Source organism: Danio rerio, chromosome 2, assembly GCF_052040795.2.
Source record: "Danio rerio strain M-AB ecotype USA chromosome 2, GRCz13ab, whole genome shotgun sequence".
Classification (NCBI taxonomy): Eukaryota; Metazoa; Chordata; class Actinopteri; order Cypriniformes; family Danionidae; genus Danio; species Danio rerio.
In genome coordinates, this window is record NC_141022.1 from 54,342,418 (window position 1) to 54,368,374 (window position 25,957).

General features: G+C 37.5%; 2 protein-coding genes and 1 long non-coding RNA gene across 12 annotated transcripts in view; 2 read left to right on the forward strand and 1 right to left on the reverse strand.

Annotated features, from left to right (window-relative positions):
* LOC147846522 (uncharacterized) overlaps nt 1-20,825 on the reverse strand; it is a 99,689-nt gene extending 78,864 nt beyond the window's left edge. Inside the window, exon 1 of the mRNA XM_087241432.1 lies at nt 20,750-20,825. The gene's annotated coding sequence lies outside the window, so the exon portion shown is untranslated. The remainder of the gene's footprint in view (nt 1-20,749) is intronic.
* adcyap1r1a (ADCYAP receptor type Ia) overlaps nt 1-25,957 on the forward strand; it is a 375,079-nt gene that overhangs the window by 58,169 nt on the left and 290,953 nt on the right. The window contains 4 exon segments of one of the 9 annotated variants that reach the window (NM_001443960.1): nt 2,855-2,938; nt 15,707-15,836; nt 19,057-19,098; nt 23,766-25,560. In NM_001443960.1, the coding sequence (NP_001430889.1) occupies nt 2,855-2,938; nt 15,707-15,836; nt 19,057-19,098; nt 23,766-23,990 (481 nt within the window). In that variant the 3' untranslated portion in view covers nt 23,991-25,560. 9 annotated transcript variants of the gene reach the window in all.
* LOC147846523 (uncharacterized) lies at nt 9,272-11,571 on the forward strand. 2 transcript variants are annotated; one of them, XR_015479056.1, is made up of 3 exons: nt 9,272-9,527; nt 10,157-10,197; nt 11,042-11,571. It is a non-coding gene; the product is annotated as an uncharacterized LOC147846523 (long non-coding RNA). The 2 variants fall into 2 exon arrangements; XR_015479055.1 differs by having other exon boundaries at nt 11,076-11,571.

Genomic DNA, 25,957 nt, shown 5'->3' on the forward strand with positions numbered 1-25,957 from the left:
GAGTTATAAATGACTTGTTAAATAAAAGTCAATAGTTTGTTTATTATTTATAACTGTGCCTTATCGATAGCCAACAGATAACCTACAAGCTGTTAGTTAACAATTTACAAGTGACTTGTTAACTGTATTTTAATTATTTAAAATTATACCTAATACATTAGTAATAGATCGTGAACTAGCTTTTAGTAAATTACTTACTAAAGACTTGTTAAGTATCAGTTAATAGTTTATATAATTTACATTTTATTGTATGTTTCAGAAACACATCCTTCTTATTCATGTCCACAAAAAGCCAGCACTTGATGTACAGATCAAGTAGCAATCCGCTGACCTAAACATTTCCCTAAGCCCAACCAATAGTGTTTTCAAAAGCAAGTGTAAGAGAAAAGTGTACTGCGACCACATAGCTTTACCTTGATTTGACATTGCTTTTATCTCTTTTGTGAAAGCTTGCTTGCTTCACCGGACTTAAATCCGAGGGCTTTGTACACCGTACAATGTAAGCTACTGAGCAAACTGACCACACCAGAAAAGTTGACCATGTGGACATAGATAGGTGAGGCAAACATATTCAATTACTGATATGTGAACAAAACCAGGACAACCACAACACATGACAACCTCAAAACAGTGTGCAATTTTGAGTGTGCCTCACACAGGTGAGTGGGCTTGACAAACCACCTGTAGAAAACACACACTTTCATCTCTCTGACACTTTAACAGACAATTGGACTAGTTTTTTGCACATTTGCACCAGACACTTTCTTACAATCACTCCATGTCTATATAAAGAGCATTTACAGTTGAAGTCAGAATTATTGGCCCCCCTGAATTATTAGACCCCTGTTTATTTTTTCCCCAATTTCTGTTTAACGGAGAAAAGATTTTTTTGACACATTTCTAAACATAATAGTTTTAATAACTCATTTCTAATAACTGATTTATTTTATCTTTGCCATGATGACAGTAAATAATATTTGACTAGATATTTTTCAAGACACTTCTATACAGCTTAAAGTGTCATTTAAAGGCTTAACTAGGTTAATTAGGTTAACTAGGCAGGTTAGGGTAATTAGGCAAGTTATTGTATAACAATGGTTTGTTCTGCAGGTATCGAAAAAATATATAGCTGAAAGGGGCTAATAATTTTGTCCTTAAAATGGTGTTTAAAAAAATTAAAAACTGCTTTTATTCTAGCCGAAATAAAACAAATAAGACTTTCTCCAGAAGAAAAAATATTATCAGACATACTGTGAAAATGTCCTTGCTCTGTTCAACATCATTTGGTAAATATTTAAAAAAGAAAAAAAAAATTCAAAGGAAAGCTAATAATTTTGACTTCAACTGTATGATTTGTGTTAAACACAGGTGAGTGGGCTTGACAAACCACCTGTAGAAATACTATTCTTTCTCTCTGTCTACAAAATAAAAACCCCTCTCCTTGCCCTAGCACTGAACTCTCTAAACACTAACAGTTCCTATGTATAATCAGCACTTCTTGTGTGTATTTCCTCTTCTTGTTGAATCGTTGAATGCCTCCTCAATTGTAAGCCGCTTTGGATAAAAGTATCTGCTAAATGACTACATGTAAATGTAATCATAGACACTGTTAAGTTGCTTTTTGGTGTTTATTTGGTCTTGGGCAATGACGTGCATAATAATAATCCTTTATTTACCTATATTATTTCCTAGTAAATATCAGTAGTGCGAAAAGAAACAAAGGTTGTTGGCGTCATACTGCCCCCTAGTGTTCATTTTACCTAGAAACTGCAGTCAACCATTAACTAAAAGGAGGCTAAAGCACATATTTACAATGAGACTGATTTGGAATTATCATAGGGTGTTAAAATAAACACTCCCCCCTCCTTACTCTAGCACTGAACTCTCTAAACACTAACAGTTCCTATGTATAATCAGCACTTCTTGTGTGTATTGCCTCTTCTTGTTGAATCGTTGAATGCCTCCTCAATTGTAAGCCGCTTTGGACAAAAGTATCTGATAAATGACTACATGTAAATGTAATGTTAATGTAATCATAGACACTGTTAAGTTGCTTTTTGGTGTTTATTTGGTTTTGAGAAATGATCTGCATGAAAATAATCCTTTATTCACCTATATTATTTCCTAGTAATTATCTGTAGTGTGAAAAGGAACAGTGTGTGGGCTTCATACTGCCCCCTAGTGTTCATTTTACCTAAAAACTGCAATCAAGCATCAACAAAATGGAGGCTGAAGCACATATATTTCCAATGAGCCTGTGTTGGATTTATCACAGGGTGTGAATATTTGATTGTTGATCGGGTTATATAGTTTCTGCTATGCACATGTATTATATGCTGATTTCATGAGAGATGAAATCGGTGCAGTGTTTTTAAGGCAACTTGTTGGGTATTTTTTGGCTTTTGTAGCAGTGAGGACTCGAAACACTATACAGTTTTCTAGATGAGCCATTTGTTTGCTGACTTTAATTCATGTTTGGTATCTAAATAGTCTAAATAATGTAGAGGACATGTTGTTTTAGGCTGATCTTACTTTCTTTAAACCCATAATTAGTATAATCACATGAAAAAAAACTGCTGTGTGAATCCTTGAGGTCTCTGAGCTTTGAGGTGTGTGTGTGTGTGTGTGTGTGTGTGTGTGTGTGTGTGTGTGTGTGTGTGTGTGTGTGTGCGCGTGTGTGCGTTTGTGTGTACTAAAGTCTGTTGTGTGTGTGTGTGTGCGTTTGTATGTTTTGTGGTCTGTTGTGTGTACGTTTTTGTGTATTGAGGTTTGTTGTGTGTTTGTGTGTTGATGTTTGTTGTGTGTGTGTGTGTGTTTTGTCCTAAAGAGTGTTTGTTGTCTTTGTCGTGTTTAGCAGCTGTGCACAGAAATGCTTCAGTGAGCCCACACAGGCTGTCCAGCATTCGTGCAGGATGTCAGAGCTTTCTACCATCACGCTGTAAGTGTGTGTGCGCGCGTGTGTATGCGTGTGTGTGTCTGAGTCTGTGTTGGCCAGTCGGTGTGCACTTTTTATTTTTAAATATCCATTGAGGAAAAAAGGCTGTGAAACTTGAGTGCTGATTATTTTATGATTTCACGTGGTGTTTTGTATTGTGTACCTTTTGTTTTTGTTTCGTGTTATTTATACTTTTATGCTTTATATTTAGCAGATGTTTTATTAAAGTGATTTTTGAACAACCCAGGCTCATTCTGAAAATGTACCCCTATCTACATTTCTGGAGATCGCGAAATACATCCCAGGAGCTACGTATTTTTGCAGTTTTTGTTTTCACAAATTCACCAGAGGGCGCTGTGTATGCTTTTTTTAGATCTCAAATTTTTCTCACGAGGGCCATTCGCACCTGCTGTTCTCACAAAAATCCACCAGAGGCCACTGTCAACTGACTGATTTACTGACTGACCAACCGGCTGAGACCCCCACCCTCCCCCTTCATTAAACCCAGCCAACAGCATTTTTTTTAAAAAGCACCGATAGACCCGCCCACCCCCTTCCCTAAACCCAACCAACAGTGTTTTCAAAAGCAACCCAGAAAAAGAAAAGCCCTCTGATTTTTACCACGTTTACAGATTTTACCATATTCTCACCCTGTTATTTACATGATTATTTTATTTTTTGGCTTTTGTTTTCTGTAACCGCAGTAACCGCGGTCAACTCTGCTTTGCGTCTCAAGTCCGCCGACGTACATGTTGAGCTACCGGACAATCTGGTAACAGCAGGAAAGCCGTCCACATAGAGATAATTGATCAGCTGGAGAGCGAGAAAAGGAACGGCATCTTACCACCCCAAATCGTTCATTTTAAAGATAAAATGCAGCTCTGGCTACATCATTTGCGATCTCCAGAAATGTATATAGGGCTACATTTTTAGAATAAGCCTGTGTTGTTTTTAAAGGTGCAGTATGTAATGTCGACCCCAAGTGGTTTAACTAGGTATTGCAGTTCAAAATTATATTTTCACCCAGCCCCTCCTTTAATGTCCACACCAGATGCAGCTTACATGAATAAATAGTGCTATTCGCTTGTTCATAGTCGCGTCAATATTTTGAGTTTACTCGCTTTATTTGAGAGGGTGCTCGCTGCAGAGCCATTTGACGAGAGATAAGCTCCAGCGAGGGGGAGCATGAGCTGTCGCTCCTCCTCCTGTAAGCTGTTTTAATGCGTACACCAACCCCACCCCTAACCCTACCCCCAGTGACATCACTCGTAGAAGAAGTGCAAAAAAGGTGGAGCTCAAGCTTAAGCTCCCCCTCGCTGGAGCTCAGCTCTCCTCAAATGGCTCTGCAGCGAGCACCCATTGCTTTATTTACGTACTTTATTTACGTGCTAATTGGCTAAAGCCCTGCTTACACTGTGAGATTTCAGCAACCATTTTGCCATCTGAGACAAACGTGGGGAATCCTAAAAGATTCCTGAAATCCTAGGCTAAAATCTGTGGACTTTGATCGTTGGTTTGAAATGTTCACTGACAGCTGCTTTGTGCCTGTTGTGATCTTTCCTCTGATAAAGTTTTGGCGGTGTCAGAAGATTTCAAACACTTTCCTGCAGTGTGACAACAGCTGTGATGAGCGTCAATCCAAGAACCAACAGGAGCTCCGAATTTAATGACGCAATCCATGCCACAATTCAAATGACTACGGGGAAATGTCAAAACAGTGTTTTTCTTCCTGGTTTTATCATTGAGACTTGCCGTGTGCAAAATTGCCGCTACAGATTGTTAAAGTTTGCTGTGAGGAATCATTAAGCAGAATAGTGAAAATGTCAAACACGGATGACGTCAAACTCCAAGGGGATTTTCTTTTGTGTTTGGCGTGTCTTCATTGCCGTTCAGTCTGACTTTATGACCGCTGAGATCTTACAGTGTGACATGGGAGTTATGTTCGTGCAGTCTGACATGCTACAATCGTTCAGGATTATAAAAAATCACAGTGTGAGCCAGCCTTAACATGGATTTTATTGAGAGAGTAGCTGTGTTTATGTGCTTTAGAAAGGCTGAAAAACAGAGTAGATTTGTTCGGCGCCGTGTTTGAGTCCACTAGATCATTTAAGAGGTGCACCCAACTCTGTGAGTTCATCAACTCCTCCAGAAACTATACCTGGATGATGAAAGCTTTCAGCGGTGCTTCCGACTGAGCCGAGCCCAGTTTGATGAGCTGTTGTCCAGTGTCGGCAGGAGGATTTCCTCTCAGGACACCAACTGCAGGGGCTGCGATATTATCATGCCTTTGCAAGAGCAAGCTTCTGATTGGTTAGCGTGCTTCTGATTGGTTAGCGTGGCGTGAATGTTTACTTAAGATTTTTCAACTCGATCGATCTCACTATTCAATCGTTAAGTGCGTCAAGTGCGCAAAACACTCAATTTTGCTGATAAAAATAGGACATTTCAAATGGCTGTTACAGGTTTTAGCATCTGAACTCTTCAGTTCAGTTTATATATAATCTATTAATTAGTTTGTATAAAAAACTAATATATATATATATATATATATATATATATATATTTTTTTTTTTTTTTTTTTTTTTTGCCGCCTCTTTCATGCAAATCATGCTACAGAATGTCTATTTGCGTCTTTCCATTGACTTGTCAAGTAAGTCACTGGTGATTGAGGCTGCATCCGTGTCTAGTGTGAACACTCAAAAACTTACTTTGCTGTTTGTTTAAATTACTTATTTAAAATGAGCTAAAGCAACACAATTCTTTGGGACAACTTAATTGTTTTAGATTCAGTCAAATTAAATTTGTAAAAACTAGTACGTTAACTTGATTCCTTCGTGTTATCTCAACACAAATCATTTGTGTGGAAGCAAGCATTTTTTAAAGTCCAGATAGTTTACCTCAGATCTTGAAAATAAAATAAACTTACTAGAAAATGAACGCTAGAACTGTGACTCAGTACAAAGCAACAAATATCATTCACTAAGCATGTAGATTTAATAATTCAGTTGAAGTGCAGTGCACTATTCTGTGCTTCTGGATGGCTGGTATTTAAATGTTTTACCTATATTGCGTCTGGTGCAGACAGTTAAATTTCTTGTTGCTGAAATCTTGTTGAGTTGCGTGTTGTTAAGAAAAACGGCGTTACAATGTACGCTGCTAAGCTAATGTTAAAATTTATCATAGTTAAATTATTTGCTAATACAAATCACCTAATGTGGATTTTTAACTCTGAATCTGCGTCTCATTTCGGAGGCTGCAGTTGTTGCACATTGAAGCAGCCTTCAAGACTGAAATAAAATACGGTGCGTTTTCCACCAAGAAAACCCAGATTGCTGAAGTATCATTGAGTAAATTGGCAGTGGGCTGGTTATAGAGAACAAAACAAAGACAGACATTCTGACACAGGACACACATATTCAAAGGAGAATATCTGATTTTAACATTGTTCTTCAGGCAAACAAATATGTGCACGTCTCTTAAATATCTGCAATCATGGTATGTTATTTTTGTGCTTTAGAAGAGTCAAAAACTTACATACAGCACCTTTCATACATTGCAATGGTATTTGTATATATGTATGTCTGTCATTTGTATTCCCTGAGAGTTGAGCCCATGCACAGAACTACAGAACATTCAATAGGTTTTACACAGGCTGGTCAAGTCTGGTCAAGTGTTCGTTCACCTAATAAAACAATTATGGTATTAATTACTCACTGTCATGTTATTCTAAACCCTTGAGACCTCCGTTCATCAGAACAGGCTGCATGTTGACTATAGGCAGTATGATATATTACTATTTGAGTCATGCAGGCATCATTTTGCCCATAGTAGCTTAGCAGTAAATTCACTAGATAGCACCTGATGCGGCTAAAGAAAGAATACACAGTGCATCCGGAAAGTATTCATAGTGCTTCAGAATTCTACACACAATACCCCATAATGACAATGTGAAAAAAGAGTTTTTTAAATTGTTGGAAATGTATTAAAAATAAGAAACCTGAAAAATCACATGTACATAAGTATTCACAGCCTTTGCTCAATACTTTGTTGATGCACCTTTGGCAGGGATTACAGCCTCAAGTCTTTTTGAATACGATGCCACAAGCTTGGCACACCTGTCTTTGGGAAATTTTCAAGCTTTTTCAACTTTCAAACTCTATCAGGTTGGATGGGAAGCGACAGTGTACAGCCTTTTTCAGATCTCTCCAGGGATGTTCAATAAGATTTAGGTCTGGGCTGGGCCACTCAAGGACATTCACCGAGTTGTTGTGAAGCCACTCTATTGATATTTTGGCTGTGTGCTTTGGGTCATTGTCCTGCTGGAAGATGAACTGTCGCCCCAGTCCGAGGTCAAGAGCACTTTTGGGAAGTAGAAGCAGGTTTTCATTCAGGATGTCTCTGTACATTGCTGCATTCATCTTTCCCTCTATCCTGACTAGTCTTCCAGTTCCTGCTGCTGAAAAACATCCTCACAGCATGATGCTTCCACCACCATGCTTCACTGTAGGGATGGTATTAGCCTGATGAAGAGTGGTGTCTGGTTTTGTCTGAACGTATCGCCAGGCATTCACTCCAAAGAGTTCAATTTTAGTCTCATCAGACCAGAGAATTTAGTTTCTTATGGTCTGAGAGTCCTTCAGACGCCTTTTGGCATATTCCTGGCAGGGATTGGCTTCCGTCTGGCCACTCTATCAGACAGGCCTGACTGGTGGATTGTTGCACAGATGGTTGTCATTCTGTAAGGTTCTCCTCTCTCCACAGAAGAACACTGGAGCCCAGATAGAGTGACCATCGGGTTATTGATCACCTCCCTGACTAAGGCCCTTCTTCTCCGATCACTCAGTTTAGATGGCCGGCCAGCTCTAGGAAGAGTCCTGGTGCTTACAAACATCTTTCACTTACGGATGATGGAGGCCATTGTGCTCATTGGAACTTTCAGAGCAGCAGAAATGTTTCCCCAGCCTTGTGCCTTGAGACAATCCTGTCTTGGAGGTCTACAGACAATTCCTTTGTCTTCATGCTTGGTTTGTGCTTTGACATGCATTGTCAACCCTGGGACCCTTTATAGACAGGTGTATGCCTTTTCAAATCATGTCCAATCAACTGAATTTACCACAGGTGAACTCCAATGAAGCTGCTGAAACATCTCAAGATTGATCAGTGGAAACAGAATGTACCTGAGCTCAATTTAGAGCTTCACGATAAAGGCTGTGAATACTGATGTACATGTGATTTTTCAGGGTTTTTATTTTTAATAAATTTGCAACAATTTCAACAAATCTTTTTTTCACATTGTCATTATGGGGTATTGTGTGTAGAATTTAGAGGAAATACATGAACATAAAAAATGTGGAAAAAGTGAAGTGCTCTGAATACTTTCCAGATGCACTGTAGGTATGATCAATGGATAGTATTTAAATTTACTTCAGTTTCACAAAATATTTACTAGAGTTGTATATTGGGATGCACTGACTTACTGTAGAAAACAAGAGATGGACATTCATGTTTATTTAGTGAATCAAAACAATAATTACATTATATTTTCTGATAAAATGGAAAGGATTTCTACCAAAACAGATTAGAGTGTAGACGTGAAGTTAAGTATTGTGATTTAATATTTATTTTAGTCAAATTTATTCAAAAGATTTGATCTTCACTTTAACAAGTGAAATCTTTTGAATAAATTAACATATGAAGGTATTTTTGGTGCAAAACTCCCAAGCAGCTGTAAAAGTGTCATTTGTAGTTGTAAAAAATAGCCACACATGTGTATCAGTAAATTTGTACTCGCAGAGCAAATTTGCAAATGCGTATCAGTAAATTTGTACTCGCAGAGCAAATTTGCAAATGTGTAGGTATTTTTTGTCTCCAACAAACACAACGCAACATTTACACCTGCACAAATTCTTCAGTACAGGTGCACAAATCCCATCGGACGAATCACAAATGCAGAAACTCATCCGCTCATGTTCTTTGCTACTATTGTTGCAGTGAATATGGTGCAAAACACATTCACACACCTGCATCCAGAAATGTGAAGTCACAGACAAAACTTGCACATCTGTAGATTAGAATGTGTATCCGCACAAAGAGAGCTGAACGTGTGTAGAATGTTTGATTATTTTTTTTCTAAGCACGAACACAAATATGTTCCTGCAACTGCTCAAATCTGCCGCTACGAGTCTCAAGCGCTGTTTTTCACTTGCAAATCTACATTTCGCTCTCTCGCTCTTCTGCACCAAAAATCACTGTGACATTTGGTGCAAAAGTTACTTGTGTATCTGCCAACCAAAACGTGGGCTCTCAGAGAAATTCAGCCAATAGGGGATGGGGCGTGACGTCACCGCTCTAGCGCTGCGGAGGCTGAACGTCGAAACCGAAACCCCCTTTGCGAGATTCGCTGCATCTATACCTGATTTGCGTTCAAAAATGCCTGCTTAATTATTTCATAGTAGGAGCAAACATGCCTTAAGAAAAGGAGTAGGTTTGAAACTTTAGTAACCATAAAAAGTACGCCAGGTGGATGCCTTTCTACTCCAGGAAGCCGCAGCCTACGGCCTGAAGGAGGAAGAGGACGCGGTCAGTTTGAAATGTGAGTATTAAACCAAAGACAGTTCTTTGTGTTAAACTCGTATTTGTTGAGCTACTGTACAGTGCACTGTAGAATTGCTGAGGGTGTAAAGAGGCTTTAAATTATAGTCTATTTCATTTCGCTGTAAATGTTGACTGTGTAATGTTACGGTCTCCAATCAGCACATATAAAGTAACGTTTCAAAGGTAAAAAAGATTATTATCAAATGTCTGACAGAAAAATGTGAAGTATTGCAGATCACAAGACTAAACAGACATCTGAGTGAGTGATGTATTTGTGCTGATGTAGAATCTGCTGTCAATTGACTGTTGCCAATACTGTTTAAATTAGATACATGTATTCTTACTAAAAGAGAATAAAGGGTCATTTGTTTAATCTGTGCATCAGTATATAGTTGATCACTTGAGTAAGGTTTGTGTTACATCAGCAACTACACCAACATGTTATTTGAGCATGTGAATCAGAGGTGATTTATTCTAGTCTTTATGTTACAGGGAGGCTTTTATTGAGTACAGTACAGAAACTACAAAAACATATTTTACATTTGCTATTTATTATTAGTTATTGTATTTTCAAACAGTGTTTACATTAGCTTTCTGATTACTGGTGTGTGTGTGCTTTTTCTGCAGAGCTGAATCGATGACATCCTGATAGCAGCAATACAATTAAGGTACGTTTTCATTGCTTCATTTTTTAAAACCACTTATAGTTGTACAGTTTGATGTTAGTTTAAATATAACTATGTTAGTGATCAGTATTCATACCTAGGATAACAATTCTTGTTTTACGAAAGGTAACTTGGCTTGCTTGCCCTAATGTCATGTTTGCTATTTAGTCTTATCACATAATATGATTAAACTATTTAATTCATAAGCTATATTTATTTTAGAAAAATGGCAGACCAGGGTGCATCCAATGCATTGAGGTGAAGTTGGTTTTATAGTTGCACATTCTGACTTTCTTCTTAATAATTTAATTTCAGAAAAAGATTTTCAAATTCTATATAGGGAAATCATATTAGCAGCCAATGACTATCAAAATACAGCACTGTCCACAGTCAAATAAATATTAGTTCTAATGTTGTTTTGAAGTCATTCAGACCAAATATTTAAAGTACCATGGTAAACAATATAGGGACCATTAAAATGTTTAAATGCAAATATAAACCATCTTTACCTTAATAACTAACGCTACCATGTTTTATGATTCATTTTACACTCCAAAAAATGTATGTTTACTTAACATTTTTACCAAGAATGTATTGCTAGTAATGATAAATGTGGACAATTAACTAAGTAAATCTACTAGTAGTCACTAGACAATGCATCTTATTTTCTTACATTTCTGTTAAACAATGGAAATGCATACAATATTGAAAGTATTATCATTATTTATTGAAAACAAACAGAAACATAATTATATTATTAAAAGAATGAATATGAGTAATCATGACAAATAAATACAAGTCACCAACACATGAAACCAAGCTTTATTCTAACAGTGATGTATTACAGACAGAAGCCCATGTTTTGCTGTATCTCCACACAGCTGGGCCAGTTCTTCAGATGATCAGAGGGACTTCGCCATCATCACATCCCTCATTGCTGCAGTCAGACTGAAACAGGACGGTGATGCATGGCAGTCCATGCCCGAGATACGGATGATGAAGAGACCACAGCAACATCTGGTCCAGATGAGGACACAAGGGCATGTGGACTGATGCAGGGTCTCGTTCAGTTCACTACAGGAGAACAGGAGTGGCTAAACTCAGTCTAGAACTGCTGCTGTCTTGCAGAGTTTAGTTGAAGTTGACTCTAAACTCTGCAGGACACCAGCTGTCCACAACTGACTTTGGGCACCCCTGCATTACAGCATTTCCAAGATGCTGCTGCATGTGGACTTCTTTACCCTCACCACACACACCAATCTGCAGATATTTCAGATCAAACAAAACATAAAAAACATTCAAAAAACAATGTCATTTTACTGTACAATGTGTCATTTGATTTCTGTAGTGCTAGTAATAAAATTATCCTACCTCTTATTTTGGATTCTTTTTTCCTCAAATGTGTTAGTTCCCTTGTCTACAGGTCCAGCTCTATCACAACAGCTCTGCAGAAAAAGCACACACACAACATTAATCAGAAAGCTGATGTAATCACTGTTTGAAAATACAATAACTAATAATAATAATAAATAGCAAATGTAAAATATGTTTTTTTATTTTCTGTACTGTACTCAATAAAAGCCTCCATGTAACATAGAGACTAGAATAAATCACCTCTGTCATCAGGCCCGGCTCCAGCTTGGAACTTTAGGGTGGGCAAATTAAAAAAATAAACAAATTATATATATATATATATATATATATATATATATATATATATATATATATATATATATAATAAAATAATTTATAGTATTCTCTGTCATTCTGATAAAGCAAACTAACTTTTATTTTAAAACTAGTATTTGTACTGCAGATTCTATTTATGTCACTGTTTGCTTGCTTACGTGATGTTTCCAAGTTTTGCAAGAAAACTCCAGAAAAACATGTTGCTCTCCATGAACTATATGGGTGATTCTGTAGTTGCAGGTACATTTAGTGACCAAAGCCATCCTTTTTTCAGCTTTTAAAAAAAATTGTTACATTACATTGTTACATTTTTGATTATTTATTTATAAAATGTGTTCATCATTTTCAAAGATCACATTACCAAAAATCACGATTTCTTGATTTACAAATTAGCCAGTACATATTTCCATCATGCAAAAATAATTTATTTTGCTTTTCTTTAAAGAAAAATTCACCAATATTTTAATTTTAAATGTTTAAACTGTAAACTGTCAATGCTATTATTATCACAATTACAAAAGGAAAACTGAATATTTCATTAATCACATATTTTACAAATAAAAAAATATTTTAAGCCTGATTTCATTAGTATCATGTGATCTTTGCAGTTATAGCAAGTAAAAGGTTTTGCTAAAAAGTTGTAAAACTAAATTACTGTCAATTCAGTTTAAATTTAGTAACTACACATTACGATTTTTCTTGCTATGATTTATTATTATTTCTAAACATTACTAAAGTCATCCATGACAGAGTTGACAAACAATATAAAACTTTTTATTCCCTAAAACATTTAATCATTTGTACAGCAAAAGCTGAATTATAAAAATTAAATATGTTTTAACTTTAGTGTTGGAATTTACAACCTTAAGATGATACCTTTAAAGAACTTCAACATTCCATACTATTTTCTATAATTTGTCATTTAAAAAAAAATCTTAATGTTGTTATTATTATTTAATGCACCAGAGCCAATATAGACATTAATATTTTTTTATAACTAACAAACAAATTTTTGAATAGCAGATTTTCTTTGCATATTAGCCTACTTATTAGTGATAGCTAATACAGTATCATTTATAGCCTATCAAAAAAAATCTAATTTATTTCGCATATAACATGTTTTAATAAACACACACATGGCGTTTCATGTGCTTTATCATGGCGCTCTGTGTGCGTCGACCTGCTCCCTGAAACATCTTGAATTATCAAGATTTATTCTATTCATTATTGAATTCTGAATTTTTAATATTGTATTGCACTATTGTTGAGCACAGCAGTGAACAGTAACAGTTTAAGATATCTTGTGTATGATTTTGACGTTTTTCCCTTATCAGTTAAAAAGTCCAATAACAGAGAGATCACATATGATAATTTGAGAGATTTAAAGGGGAAAAAAGACAACACGTCAATCGATAGCACGTTACACGGCTTTCGTATCTAATAAATCGAGTCAGTGATATTGAAATGAGTTCAGTTACTAACATCTCCAAATTTACAGATGAGGTACACACAGCAGCGCGCGTCAAGAGAAGAGCGCGCATTTAGAGAGAGCAAAGCGAAAGCAAGATTATGTGTGGATATGTGTCTATATAAAATATTGATGTTTTTGACACAAACTGCAACAAAGTGCTTTGCACTGGTGTTTGAATTGTGTATGTTGCACTTTGCACGAACTTTACTACTGAAACTGCCTGTGATCTGTCCGTTTCTGTGCGTCATTAACAGACTAATTAATATTTGCTCTTTCCGTGAGAAAAATGCTATAATGTTTAAGCGGGCCCAATACATCTCCTTGATTATCTCACAGTGCTGTTTAACTGTTTGTGTTCTTTAAGACTTTCTATTGTATGAAATACGACTGCATGAACTGATATTAAAGGGAGGTGCATTTGGTAATGCGCGTTCAGACGCGTGATGCGCACAGAAATCTGCGCTCTATGCTGAATTACTTTCTCTTTCATCTTTTGCAGCCTGAATTGATTAAAATTATTAAAACTAATATTTTTTTATATTTAAATCTAATATTTAATTTAATATTTAATTAATATTTATCTAATATTTTAATCAAGATTGTAAATGAGTCTGGCTTGCCAAAACGTGTTTTTTTGAAGCTCACGCGGTCACAAATCCTCAAGTGATCAACTATATACTGATGCACAGATTAAACAAATGACCCTTTATTCTCTTTTAGTAAGAATACATGTATCTAATTTAAACAGTATTGGCAACAGTCAATTGACAGCAGATTCTACATCAGCACAAATACATCACTCACTCAGATGTCTGTTTAGTCTTGTGATCTGCAATACTTCACATTTTTCTGTCAGACATTTGATAATAATCTTTTTTACCTTTGAAACGTTACTTTATATGTGCTGATTGGAGACCGTAACATTACACAGTCAACATTTACAGCGAAATGAAATAGACTATAATTTAAAGCCTCTTTACACCCTCAGCAATTCTACAGTGCACTGTACAGTAGCTCAACAAATACGAGTTTAACACAAAGAACTGTCTTTGGTTTAATACTCACATTTCAAACTGACCGCGTCCTCTTCCTCCTTCAGGCCGTAGGCTGCGGCTTCCTGGAGTAGAAAGGCATCCACCTGGCGTACTTTTTATGGTTACTAAAGTTTCAAACCTACTCCTTTTCTTAAGGCATGTTTGCTCCTACTATGAAATAATTAAGCAGGCATTTTTGAACGCAAATCAGGTATAGATGCAGCGAATCTCGCAAAGGGGGTTTCGGTTTCGACGTTCAGCCTCCGCAGCGCTAGAGCGGTGACGTCACGCCCCATCCCCTATTGGCTGAATTTCTCTGAGAGCCCACGTTTTGGTTGGCAGATACACAAGTAACTTTTGCACCAAATGTCACAGTGATTTTTGGTGCAGAAGAGCGAGAGAGCGAAATGTAGATTTGCAAGTGAAAAACAGCGCTTGAGACTCGTAGCGGCAGATTTGAGCAGTTGCAGGAACATATTTGTGTTCGTGCTTAGAAAAAAAATAATCAAACATTCTACACACGTTCAGCTCTCTTTGTGCGGATACACATTCTAATCTACAGATGTGCAAGTTTTGTCTGTGACTTCACATTTCTGGATGCAGGTGTGTGAATGTGTTTTGCACCATATTCACTGCAACAATAGTAGCAAAGAACATGAGCGGATGAGTTTCTGCATTTGTGATTCGTCCGATGGGATTTGTGCACCTGTACTGAAGAATTTGTGCAGGTGTAAATGTTGCGTTGTGTTTGTTGGAGACAAAAAATACCTACACATTTGCAAATTTGCTCTGCGAGTACAAATTTACTGATACGCATTTGCAAATTTGCTCTGCGAGTACAAATTTACTGATACACATGTGTGGCTATTTTTTACAACTACAAATGACACTTTTACAGCTGCTTGGGAGTTTTGCACCAAAAATACCTTCATATTAACACTAAAACTATCTAATTTAGTTCAGCACAAGTGTAAACCCTAATAACTACATCTTATACTCCTCTTCTGATGAGAACTGTCTGGATTTGTACATTTTTTATTGCAGTACGTGTATAAAGCACTGACATGCATAGCTGAAATCTCTTTTGAAAGTCAGAAGAGCAGACACATTTGCGATTATTGTTGTCCTGAAGCATCTGAGAAGAAGATCTCATCATATTGCTGTCTGGGAGAAACAATAGAGATATCAAACAGACCTTCATCTGAAACAGGGCTGTTGTAAAGGGCTCTGATCCCCAGTGTATTACCGTAATTCTGTGTTGACATGGTGAGAGATTCAATCATCCTTCTGAAACGCCGGTGTGTGTGTGTGTTGACAGACGTCTGGCGCGCTCCACCCTTCTCCTCATTCCTCTGTTTGGGATCCACTACACTGTGTTTGCCTTTTCCCCGGAGGATTTCAGCAAGCGGGAGCGACTGGTCTTTGAGCTCGGCCTGGGCTCCTTCCAGGTACCAAGTGTTTATAGTAACAACTTCAATGCTGTGTTTTAGAAACACCTCCATGCACAGTGTTTCTTTGTTCTAAACCCAAGAGTGCTGCCAGAATTGGCATTTTAAGGTGCGATTGCAACAGTTTTAAGCATGAGGCTTTCTGTTTTTAGAATAAGCTTGGGTTCAAGATTAGCTTTAAAGCTTTTTCTTTTTACTTTAATTCTGTTTTCAATAATATTTGACTAGATATTTTTCAAGACACTTCTATACAGCCTAAAGCAGGGTTTTTCAAAGTCTAAGACAGTGGGCCTCCCTTTTGACACAACTTATCCATTGGCGCCCCCCTCCTTCCAAACACGCACGCACGCACACACACACACACATACACATATATATATAAATATATATATAAAGTATATATAAAGACACAGACAGATGTCAGACTGTTAACTCACTTTTATCATCATTTGCATGAAAGTGCAATTATTTACAGAGTAATAAGTATTTTAATATAACGTTTTTAAAACTAGGATGATGGTTCAATATGAATAGAACAGATCCAAGAACTGTCCATCCCAGTCAAAACAGTCGAAGTTTAGCGCGTCTCATGCTGTCATTAGCCAAAATATTTTGACAAACCACACATAAAGGTCGTGGTTCATCAGCTGGTCCTGTCCACGTAAATCCTAAACTCAAATACTGATCATCATATCGTCGTCTTTTTGGGTATAAGCCCTGAACTTGAAGGCTTTTGTGGCGAGGGGGCGTGGCCGAGAGCCGTGGGAACGGTGTGAGGCCACCGCATAAGTGGATACACCTGCGGTGCGCACCTGCCTCGGATCCTACGGAAGGAGCTCTGGATCATAAAAGGAGGAACGAGGGCAGAGGAAGCCGAGAGAGGACCGGGCCCGGACATATTTTACTTTTGCTTTCAGTTTGACGGCAGCCTACGTGAGGAGCTGCCGTCACTGTTATTAATAAATCATTTTAAAACTGCGTCGGTTCTCCGCCTCCTTCTTCCCGGCGGCCAAAGGGCCGAACTTCATTACAGCTTTGAATCAGGGGTCTCAGAAACCGACCCATTGTATTAGCAGGCATATACCTGTATTGGCGGGCTTGCCAAACAGAAGCGATGGCCTCTGGGTAAAAAAGGTTTTCTTATATTTGACGTATTATTTTTTTTTGCTTTGTTTAATTAAAACGTTTAAATATAATAAAAATACATAAAATAATTAAACTTAATAATTATATTTTTATTATATTATATTTTTTCCCGCGCCTCCCCTGACATGCTCTGGCGCCCCCCAGGGGAGGCGCGCCTCACACTTTGAAAACCCCTGGCCTAAAGTGACATTCAAAGACCTAATTTAATTAGGTTAACTAAGCGATTGGGGTAATTAGGCAAATCATTGTAGGCTATAACAAAAAATAAAAATATCGCTAAAGGGGGCTAATAATATTGACCTTAAAATGGTGTTTAAAAAATTAAAAACTGTTTGTATTCCAGCCGAAATAAAACTAAAATAAAGACTTTCTCCAGAAGAAAAAATATTATCAGACATACTGTGAAAAATGCTCTGTGAAAAATTGCTCTGTTAAACATCATTTGAGAAATATTTGAAAAAGAAAACAAAGTTCACAGGTGGGTGAATCATTCTGACTTTAACTGTATATGCATTCCACATCAACTCATTTCTCTAATATTTTGAAATGATTTGTTTAAAAAATGTAGTCTGATCAAAGATATATATATATATATATATATATATATATATATATATATATATATATATATATATATATATATTAGACAATAAAAAAAACACTTTTTAATAAAGATAATAAATAATAATAAAAAAAGACTTTTTTTTAGATAATACTCTCATTTTACCAGTCCCCTTCAGCTTTGCTTTAGCTTTGCTTAGCTCAGCATAGATTATTAAATCAGATTAGACCATTAGCATCTTGCTCAAAAATAACGCAAATATATTTACATATTTAAAGCTTGACTCTTCTGTAATTGCGTTCAGGGTGGTAATTACAGGGGGAGGGGGAAGGGGGGGTAGAGGGGGGTTGACCCCTCTAATAATATTTGATCCCCCTGAAGAACATTAAAGCAAGATGTATGGGGGGGGGTGTATTTCTTACTCCTTAATAGTAAGAAATAGCTTCCTCTCTGATCTATATCTGAAATATTAATAATTCAACATGTATAATACAAAATAAATTTGATCCCCCTATAACGGTGTATGCCATTGTAAATGCATTATCGCACCAATCAGTGCTAGGAAAAATATTCAACAATCTGAAGCTGGCTGTTCTAGAGCACCGATAGACATCTTAAGTATTAAAAAAAAGAAAATTCTGACAAAACAGGTGTTTATATCTACATGTAGACCAAAAAAAGAAACTTTAGACACATCATTTGTATAGTTTGACCTACAGTAACCACTAAAGTAGTCATTAAATGTCCCTCAAAACACTGAAGCGTATACATTTTATTATTAGATTAGATGTAATTGAGGGCGCAGTGGCGCAGTAGATAGTGCTGTCACCTCACAGCAAGAAGGTCGCTGGTTCGAACCTCGGCTCAGTTGGCGTTTCTGTGTGGAGTTTGCATGTTCTCCCTGCCTTCGCGTGGGTTTCCTCCGGGTACTCCGGTTTCCCCCACAGTCCAAAGACATGCGGTTCAGGTGAATTGGGTTGGCTAAATGGTCCGTAATGTGTGAATGTGTGTGTGGATGTTTCCCAGAGATGGGCTGCGGCTGGAAGGGCATCCGCTGCGAAAAAACTTGCTGGATAAGTTGGCGGTTCGTTCCGCTGTGGCGACCCCGGATTAATAAAGGGACTAAGCTGACAAGAAAATGAAATGAAATGTAATTGAAATACATTCATAATGATACACATTTCATAATGACATACATGTCTTTGGACTGTGGGGGAAACCGGAGCACCCGGAGGAAACCCACACGAACGCAAGGAGAACATGCAAACTCCACACAGAAACACCAACTGAGCCGAGGATCAAACCAGCATCCTTCTTACTGTGAGGCGACAGCACTACCTACTGCGCCACCCCGGTCTTCAATGAATAATTCGCACACTGTTTACGTTGTATACATTTGCTATTTTCTAGGCTGATATGACTAGAAACTATTCGGCTATTTTGGTAGGACCACTTTGCAGCATCAGAGTAATTGAATTTATTAAACCGAAATCTTTCCTTATCTCTCTGCAGGGGTTTGTTGTGGCTGTGCTGTACTGCTTTCTGAATGGAGAGGTAAGAGCTCTTGTTCTGATATTCTGAAATGCATGCAATCAACTTTTGTTTAATATTCATTCTGTGCATATATGTCTTGATTTGCTCAGAAAATCTGTTTCCACAGCAACTAAATATTTACACACACACACATGTATACTTGATGTGGCTTATGAGGACTCTCCATTTGAATACTGTATTTTATACCATAAAGCATACTTAATACATGGTCTTGCACCACCACTACCCCTAAACCCAACCCTCACAAGAAACCTGTGGCAGATTTTGAACTTTATTTCAAATTGCTGCCCTGTTAAGTATGTTTTTTATAAGCATTTTGAATTATGAAGACATAAAACATTATCATGACTCACAACATCATCCTTGTCCTTATAAACCACCTCTATGTTATACTTTATTATACAATTTTTTAGATATATATACACTCACCAGCTACTTTATTATGTACACCAGTCCAACTGCTCGTTAATGCAAATTTATAATCAGCAAATCATATCGCATCTACTCAGTGCATTTAGACATGCATTTTCGAGCTGATAGAAAGACAACAGTAACTCAAGTAGCCACTCGTTACAACCGAAAGAGCATCTCTGAACACACAACACATCCAACTTGGAGGCGGATGGACTACAGCAGCAGAAGAACACACCGGGTGCCGCTCCTGTCAGCTAAGAACAGGAAACTGAGGCTACAATTCACACAGGCTCACCAAAACTGGACGACAGAAGATTGGAAAAACGTTGTCTGGTCTGATGAGTCTCCATTTCTGCTGTGACATTCAGATGGTCGGGTCAGAATTTGGCATCAACACCATGAAAGCATGGATCCATCATGCCTTGTTTCAACGGTTCTGGCTGGTGGTGGTGGTGTAATGGTGTGGGGAATATTTTCTTGGCACAGTTTTGGCCAATTAGTACCAAGTGAACATTGTGTCAACACCACGGCCTACCTGAGTATTGTTGCTGACCATGTCCATCCCTTTATGACCACAGTGTGCCCATCTTCTGATGGCTACTTTCAGCAGGATAACGTTCCATGTCATAAAGCATGAATCATCTCAGACTGGTTTCTTGTGCGCGACAAATGGCCTCCACAGTCACCAGATATCAATCCAATAGAGCACATTTGGGATGTGGTGGAATGGGAGATTGGCATCATGGATGTGCAGCTGCAGCAACTGCGTGATGCTATCATGTCAATATAAACCAAGATCTCTGAGGAATATTTCCAGTACCTTGTTGAATCTATGCCATGGAGGCTTAAGGCAGTTCTGAAGGCAAAACGGGATTCAACCTGGTACTAGTAAGGCGTACCTAGTAAAGTAGGCGGTGAGTGTATAGTCAAGCCCAAAATTATTCACACCCCTGGCTAATTCAGAATTAAAGTTTTTGTTCAAAAGTAAATAAAATGAAAATCTGAGAATTGTTTTTCACATTGAAGCCTCTTGTACATCATCTTATTAAAAAAACTTGCTGGTTGATAAAAAGTATCTTTAAATCAAAATTTGTCAGGGGTATGAATGATTTCAGACCTGACTATATGTATATATACTATAGACTGTTTTTTATTTATTTATTTTTTTATGTTAATATTAGTTTAATTCTGCGATTGTGTGAAATGTGTGATAATGTTTCCTCCAAATATCAAATACTGTAGAAATATTGTCATTTACAGCATCTTTTTTTTCCAAATGTTTTTATTTGTCATGATTGAAAATCAGGGTTATTCCACCAAATACTGATTCCCTAACTCTTCTGAAGTTAAAACATTGATGTTGTGTGTTTTCTACACTGAAAAAAAAACGCTTTCTGCAAAATTGTTGCAAACAATTTATTTGTGTTGATTTAAACAAAAAAATCAAATAGAGTAAATATTCAACATAATTTGTTTGTTTAAATTTAGCCCAAATAAATTGTTTACAACCACTTAACTTAAAACATTTTAGTAAATCCAAGGAATCATCTTTGAATGATCTTTTTCAGTGTACAAATTAATAAACACAATAAAAAATGCTGGGTTACACACAGCTCCTTCATGTTCATCCAACACAAATTTATTAAGTTGACTCATTTTTACAGATTTAAGTGGATTTAGAAACAATTAAACTGTCCCCAAAAATTAAAAGTTGAGTTGTTTCAGCTCATTGCAAATAAGTACACTGTAAAACAAAAGTAGACTCAACTCAAAATTGTAAGGCAACTTGCTGCAGAGCTTTTTTGAGTTGACTTAACTTTCAACCCAAGCACTGCACTTGATTTATGTCCAGTAAACTCAAAAATGTCCTGAAGCTAATTACCTTAATTTTAAGTTGAGTCAGCTTTTTTTTCACAGGGTAGTTTGAACAAGCAGCACAAGTACTTTTTTGAGTGTAACTATCTGAAATCATTTGTTTTCTTGTTATTTTGTAAGAAATGCCATCAGTAGTTTTGACAATTAAACAACATTTAATATCTATAAATCACACATTATTGTGTATATATTGGAGGAAAAAAACATTTAGTTGCTGCCAGGAAACAATATCCAAAGATAAATATTTGTATACACAAATATTTAGTTGATGAAGAACACTTTTATAGCATGTCTCAACCAGGTCTGATGTGAAAAAGTGAAAATGAATCATCTATTTCTCACTTTGGATAAAAGCATCTGCTAAATGAGTAAAGGATAATATATATCTATTATTCGTGGCATCGCACTAGGTAGCCCCGTCCACCATAACCCCTCACTGGTCCAAATGTAAGGGTGCTTTTTCACTGGAGATTGATTGTTTTGTTCTGAAACAGGGATTTAAATTGTAACAACGTTGCTCTTTGTTCTTGGTGTGGTTCGCTTTCACACGGCAGAGTTTCTAAACGGACCAAAATTATTAAAACAAGTCACGTCCGTGTAAACTCACCTCCCTTTGGTCAGAGTTTAGTTTATTTTTCCAGGATTCCGCTCAGCTGTCATACGTCATTTTTTAAATTAATGATGATGACAAATGAGACATTATAAGCGAAAAGGTGCCTTTTAGTTTTGAATAGTGACACCAACAGACAAAGTCATCACCAAATATAAATCAGAGGTAAGAATCTCTCATACATAGCCTCATTTCAGTTGTCAAGGGTTGTAAAAATATATGGATTCTATATCGGAAGTAAAAAGTTAATGTGAGTTAAAAGTGAGGACGTATGCATTGTTTCTGCATAAAAATATCTGTTATTGTTACTTACTAGAACCTGCAGTGTGTTGACTGCAGTTATTTAAAATTAGCCCTCGCTATTGTTACATTATTAGCTAAATGAAAGTGTTGACAGTGCTTTTGTTTTGCACTGAAATTAGTCATTGGTAATGTTGCATTGTTTTTGCAACGTGTTATGAGCTGTCAAACAGCATATGTATGTATTTAAAAATAAATCACAAATTGTGGCATGTTGTAAAACGTTTGCATCTTGTGCTTTATTGATGACGTCACCAGCTCCATCACCATAACGCAAGTCAACTTCACACCATAGACAACAAAGATAGTGGGGCCATTCTTCATCAGTGGAAGCCTCCAGGCCACTAGATATTTAAAAATTGCTACATGATGATGTGTTTCCCTCTTTATGCACTGAAGCTGGCACGTTCCCTGAGTTTTTCCAGCAAGATGGTGCACCACCACATTATGGGTGTCAGGTCCGAGCATTCCTAGATGAACAGTTTCCTGAAAAGTGGATTGGTCATCATGGGCCAGTTGAATGGCCCCCAAGGTCTCCCGATCTGACCCACTTAGACTTTTATCTTTGGGGTCATCTGAAGGCAATTGTCTATGGTGTGAAGATACAATATGTGCAGCACCTGAAACTACGGAGACTTGGAAGCCTGTGCTGGCATTTCTCCTGCTGTGTTGCTATGGGTTGCATTGACAATCCAATACAATGGGCAGCACAATGAACACAATTTAAAGTGGTCAGAAACTTGTAAATAACTCATGAAAGAATAAAGTTACGTTAAAACCAAGCACACCATTGCTTTTCTTGTGAAATTCCCAATAAGCCCAATGTGTCACATGACCCTCTTTCTATTAAAAAAACTAAATTTGGATCCAAGATGGCCGACTTCAAAATGGCCACCATGGTCACCATCCATCTTGAAAAGTTTGGCCCCTCACATATACTAATGTGACCACAAACAGGACGTTAACATCAACAACCATTCCCATTTTATCAAGGTGTATCCATATAAATAGCCCACCCTGTATATATATATATATATATATATATATATATATATATATATATATATATAAATATACATATACACTGTGATATAGTTCGTTGGGTCGTATTGCTTTTTTACTCCAACCAAACCGATACAGAGACGAGACATTCCGGTGGTCTCTGACCGATTGATTTGGCGTGGATCAGAGCGCAATTGCGGGTTTCGCAAAGGCCCAGTCGAACCGCGCTAAGTGAAAACGTGTCAGGTTCTGAAACTAACGTCTAGGTGTGAAAGCACCCTAACACATAAGATATGTTCTGATTGGCTATAGCATTTGGGCAGAAAATGACATGATTGGTTTTGATTGACATAGGAAATGTATGTCACGTCACATCTGGCTGCAAACATGTAAAGCATGAGTGTGGACTGGTGGAGAACGCGTGCACCTTTACAGCTGAGTACATTAAAAAAATGACCTTTTCAAGTTTCTCCCTAAAGGTGCAGTCGGAGATAAAGAGGAAATGGAGGAGTTGGACGGTGAACAGGTACTTTGCTGTGGACCTGAAGCAGCAGCGTCACCCTTCGCTAGCGAGCAGTGGGGTGAACGGGGGGACGCAGCTGTCCATCCTCAGCAAGAGCAGCTCTCAGATACGCATGTCCAGCCCTCTGGCCGAGACAGTCAACCTCAACCTGCCAACCTGAGCGCCTGATCGGCCCAATCCCCCCTAAAGCCCCGCCCTTCAACTCACTCTCTTCACCTGCAGTAGGGACGACCAATCACAATTAGACTATGAAATATTCATGAAATCCCTGGATATTACTTCACGAGATCAAAATTGAGTTTATTTTGTTAGCTCACATTGTTATTCTTTAGGTGAACGATTAATCTGTGCAAGTTAATTTTCTGAATTTTAAAAAAAAAGTTTTGGTAATCTTCAATCAAAGTCTCAACACGTTTAAAGGGGCGGGGCTTCTTTGATGACGTCAGTTTGACGACTTCAGCCACAATATTCTTAACCACGCCCCTCTTACCGTTAGTTTGCTATGAGGGAATGATGCGAAATTAAAGCCCCGCCCTCTATTTAATATTCTGTTTCAGTACATCAACATACTGAAATAAAAAAGTTCACACAGATTTTCCAACCCTATAGGAAATTAGAAATTAGAAATAATCCATCTAGGGATGTATTTGTAGTGCCAAAACTACTGACAAAAGTTGCTTTTTTTACTTTAATGCAACTATTTGAAGGCTTTCTAATTAATCTAAGATGAAGATCACACGCCGTGCATAAAGAATGTCATTTTGTAGTTTCGTTTTTCGTCAATAATGCAGAACAGAGGCTGTACACTTCACACAAACAGCCCGCCAAATTGACAAGGCAGCGGAAACTAGGGTGAATTTTCATATTGCATTATGAGCCATAGAGAATGTGAACTGTTAGAATGTAGTCGGAGATATATCAGTCCACCAATCTGACAGCACATTTTTAGTTTAGAGCAGCAGTCACCAAACTTGTTCCTGGAGGTCCGGTGTCCTGCAGATTTAAGCTCCAACCATAGCCAAACACACCTGAACAAGCTAATCAAGGTCTTACTAGGTATACTTGAAACATCCAGGCAGGTGTGTTGAAGCAAGTTGGAGCTAAACCCTGCAGGGACACCGGGCCCTCCAGGACCGAGATTGGTGACCGCTGGTTTAGAGTGTGAATCTGATTTCACAGAGACGGGTTACGTTGCGGTGTTACGATTAGATCAAGATCAATATAATAACATAAAGTGCCAAAACATGACTATTAAAGTATTGTTTTATCAGCAAGCTACTGTGTTCATCAAAAGAAAATGTACAGACTTGGTGTTGCTCGTTCAAATGCTGTGTATTTGATTACATGTTCTCCACAGAGAGATTGTAAAACATATTTTTTTACAATCAGCCGTTAAGTACAGAGTATGTCAACAATATAGAGACTTATGAATGACTCATGAGTTTAGTTTGTGTATTGCGTTTGTGATTTCGTATCAAGTTGATTAGTATTTTTTTTTCTTGTCATGCGAATGAACCAACCCAGGCTCATTCTGAATGCGTACCCCTATATACTTTTCTGGAAAGCAGCAAATACGTCCCAGGAGCTACGTTTTTTTGCAGTTTTTGTTTTGGCGATATCCACCAGAGGGCGTTGTGTACACTTTTCAGATCTCAAACTTCTCTTGCGAGTGCTGTACGAGCCTGCTGTTCTCACATAAATCTACCAGAGGCCGCTGTCGACTGATTGTATGACTGACCAACCTCCTCCTTCCCTAAACCCAACCAATAGTGTTTTCAAAAGCACTTCAGAAAAAGAAAAGCCCTTGGGGCAGCCTTATTTTTACCATGTTTTCAAATTTTACCACATTCTTACCCGGTTATTTACTTGTTTACTATATTCTTTGGCTTTAGTTTTTGTCTTATCTGCTTTCTGGAATCATTCTTCGCCAGACTCGAACTCCGCAGTCATGGTCAACTCTACTCTGCGTCTCAAATCCTTCGACGTATGCGACGATCTGCCGAACAAACTGGTAACAATGGAAAAGCCGTCCACCTTGGAGGTAAGCGGTCAGCTGGTAAACGTGAAAAGGAACAGCATCACAGCATTCGTTTTAAAGTCGAAATGCAGCCATACATACCTCTGGCTACATATTT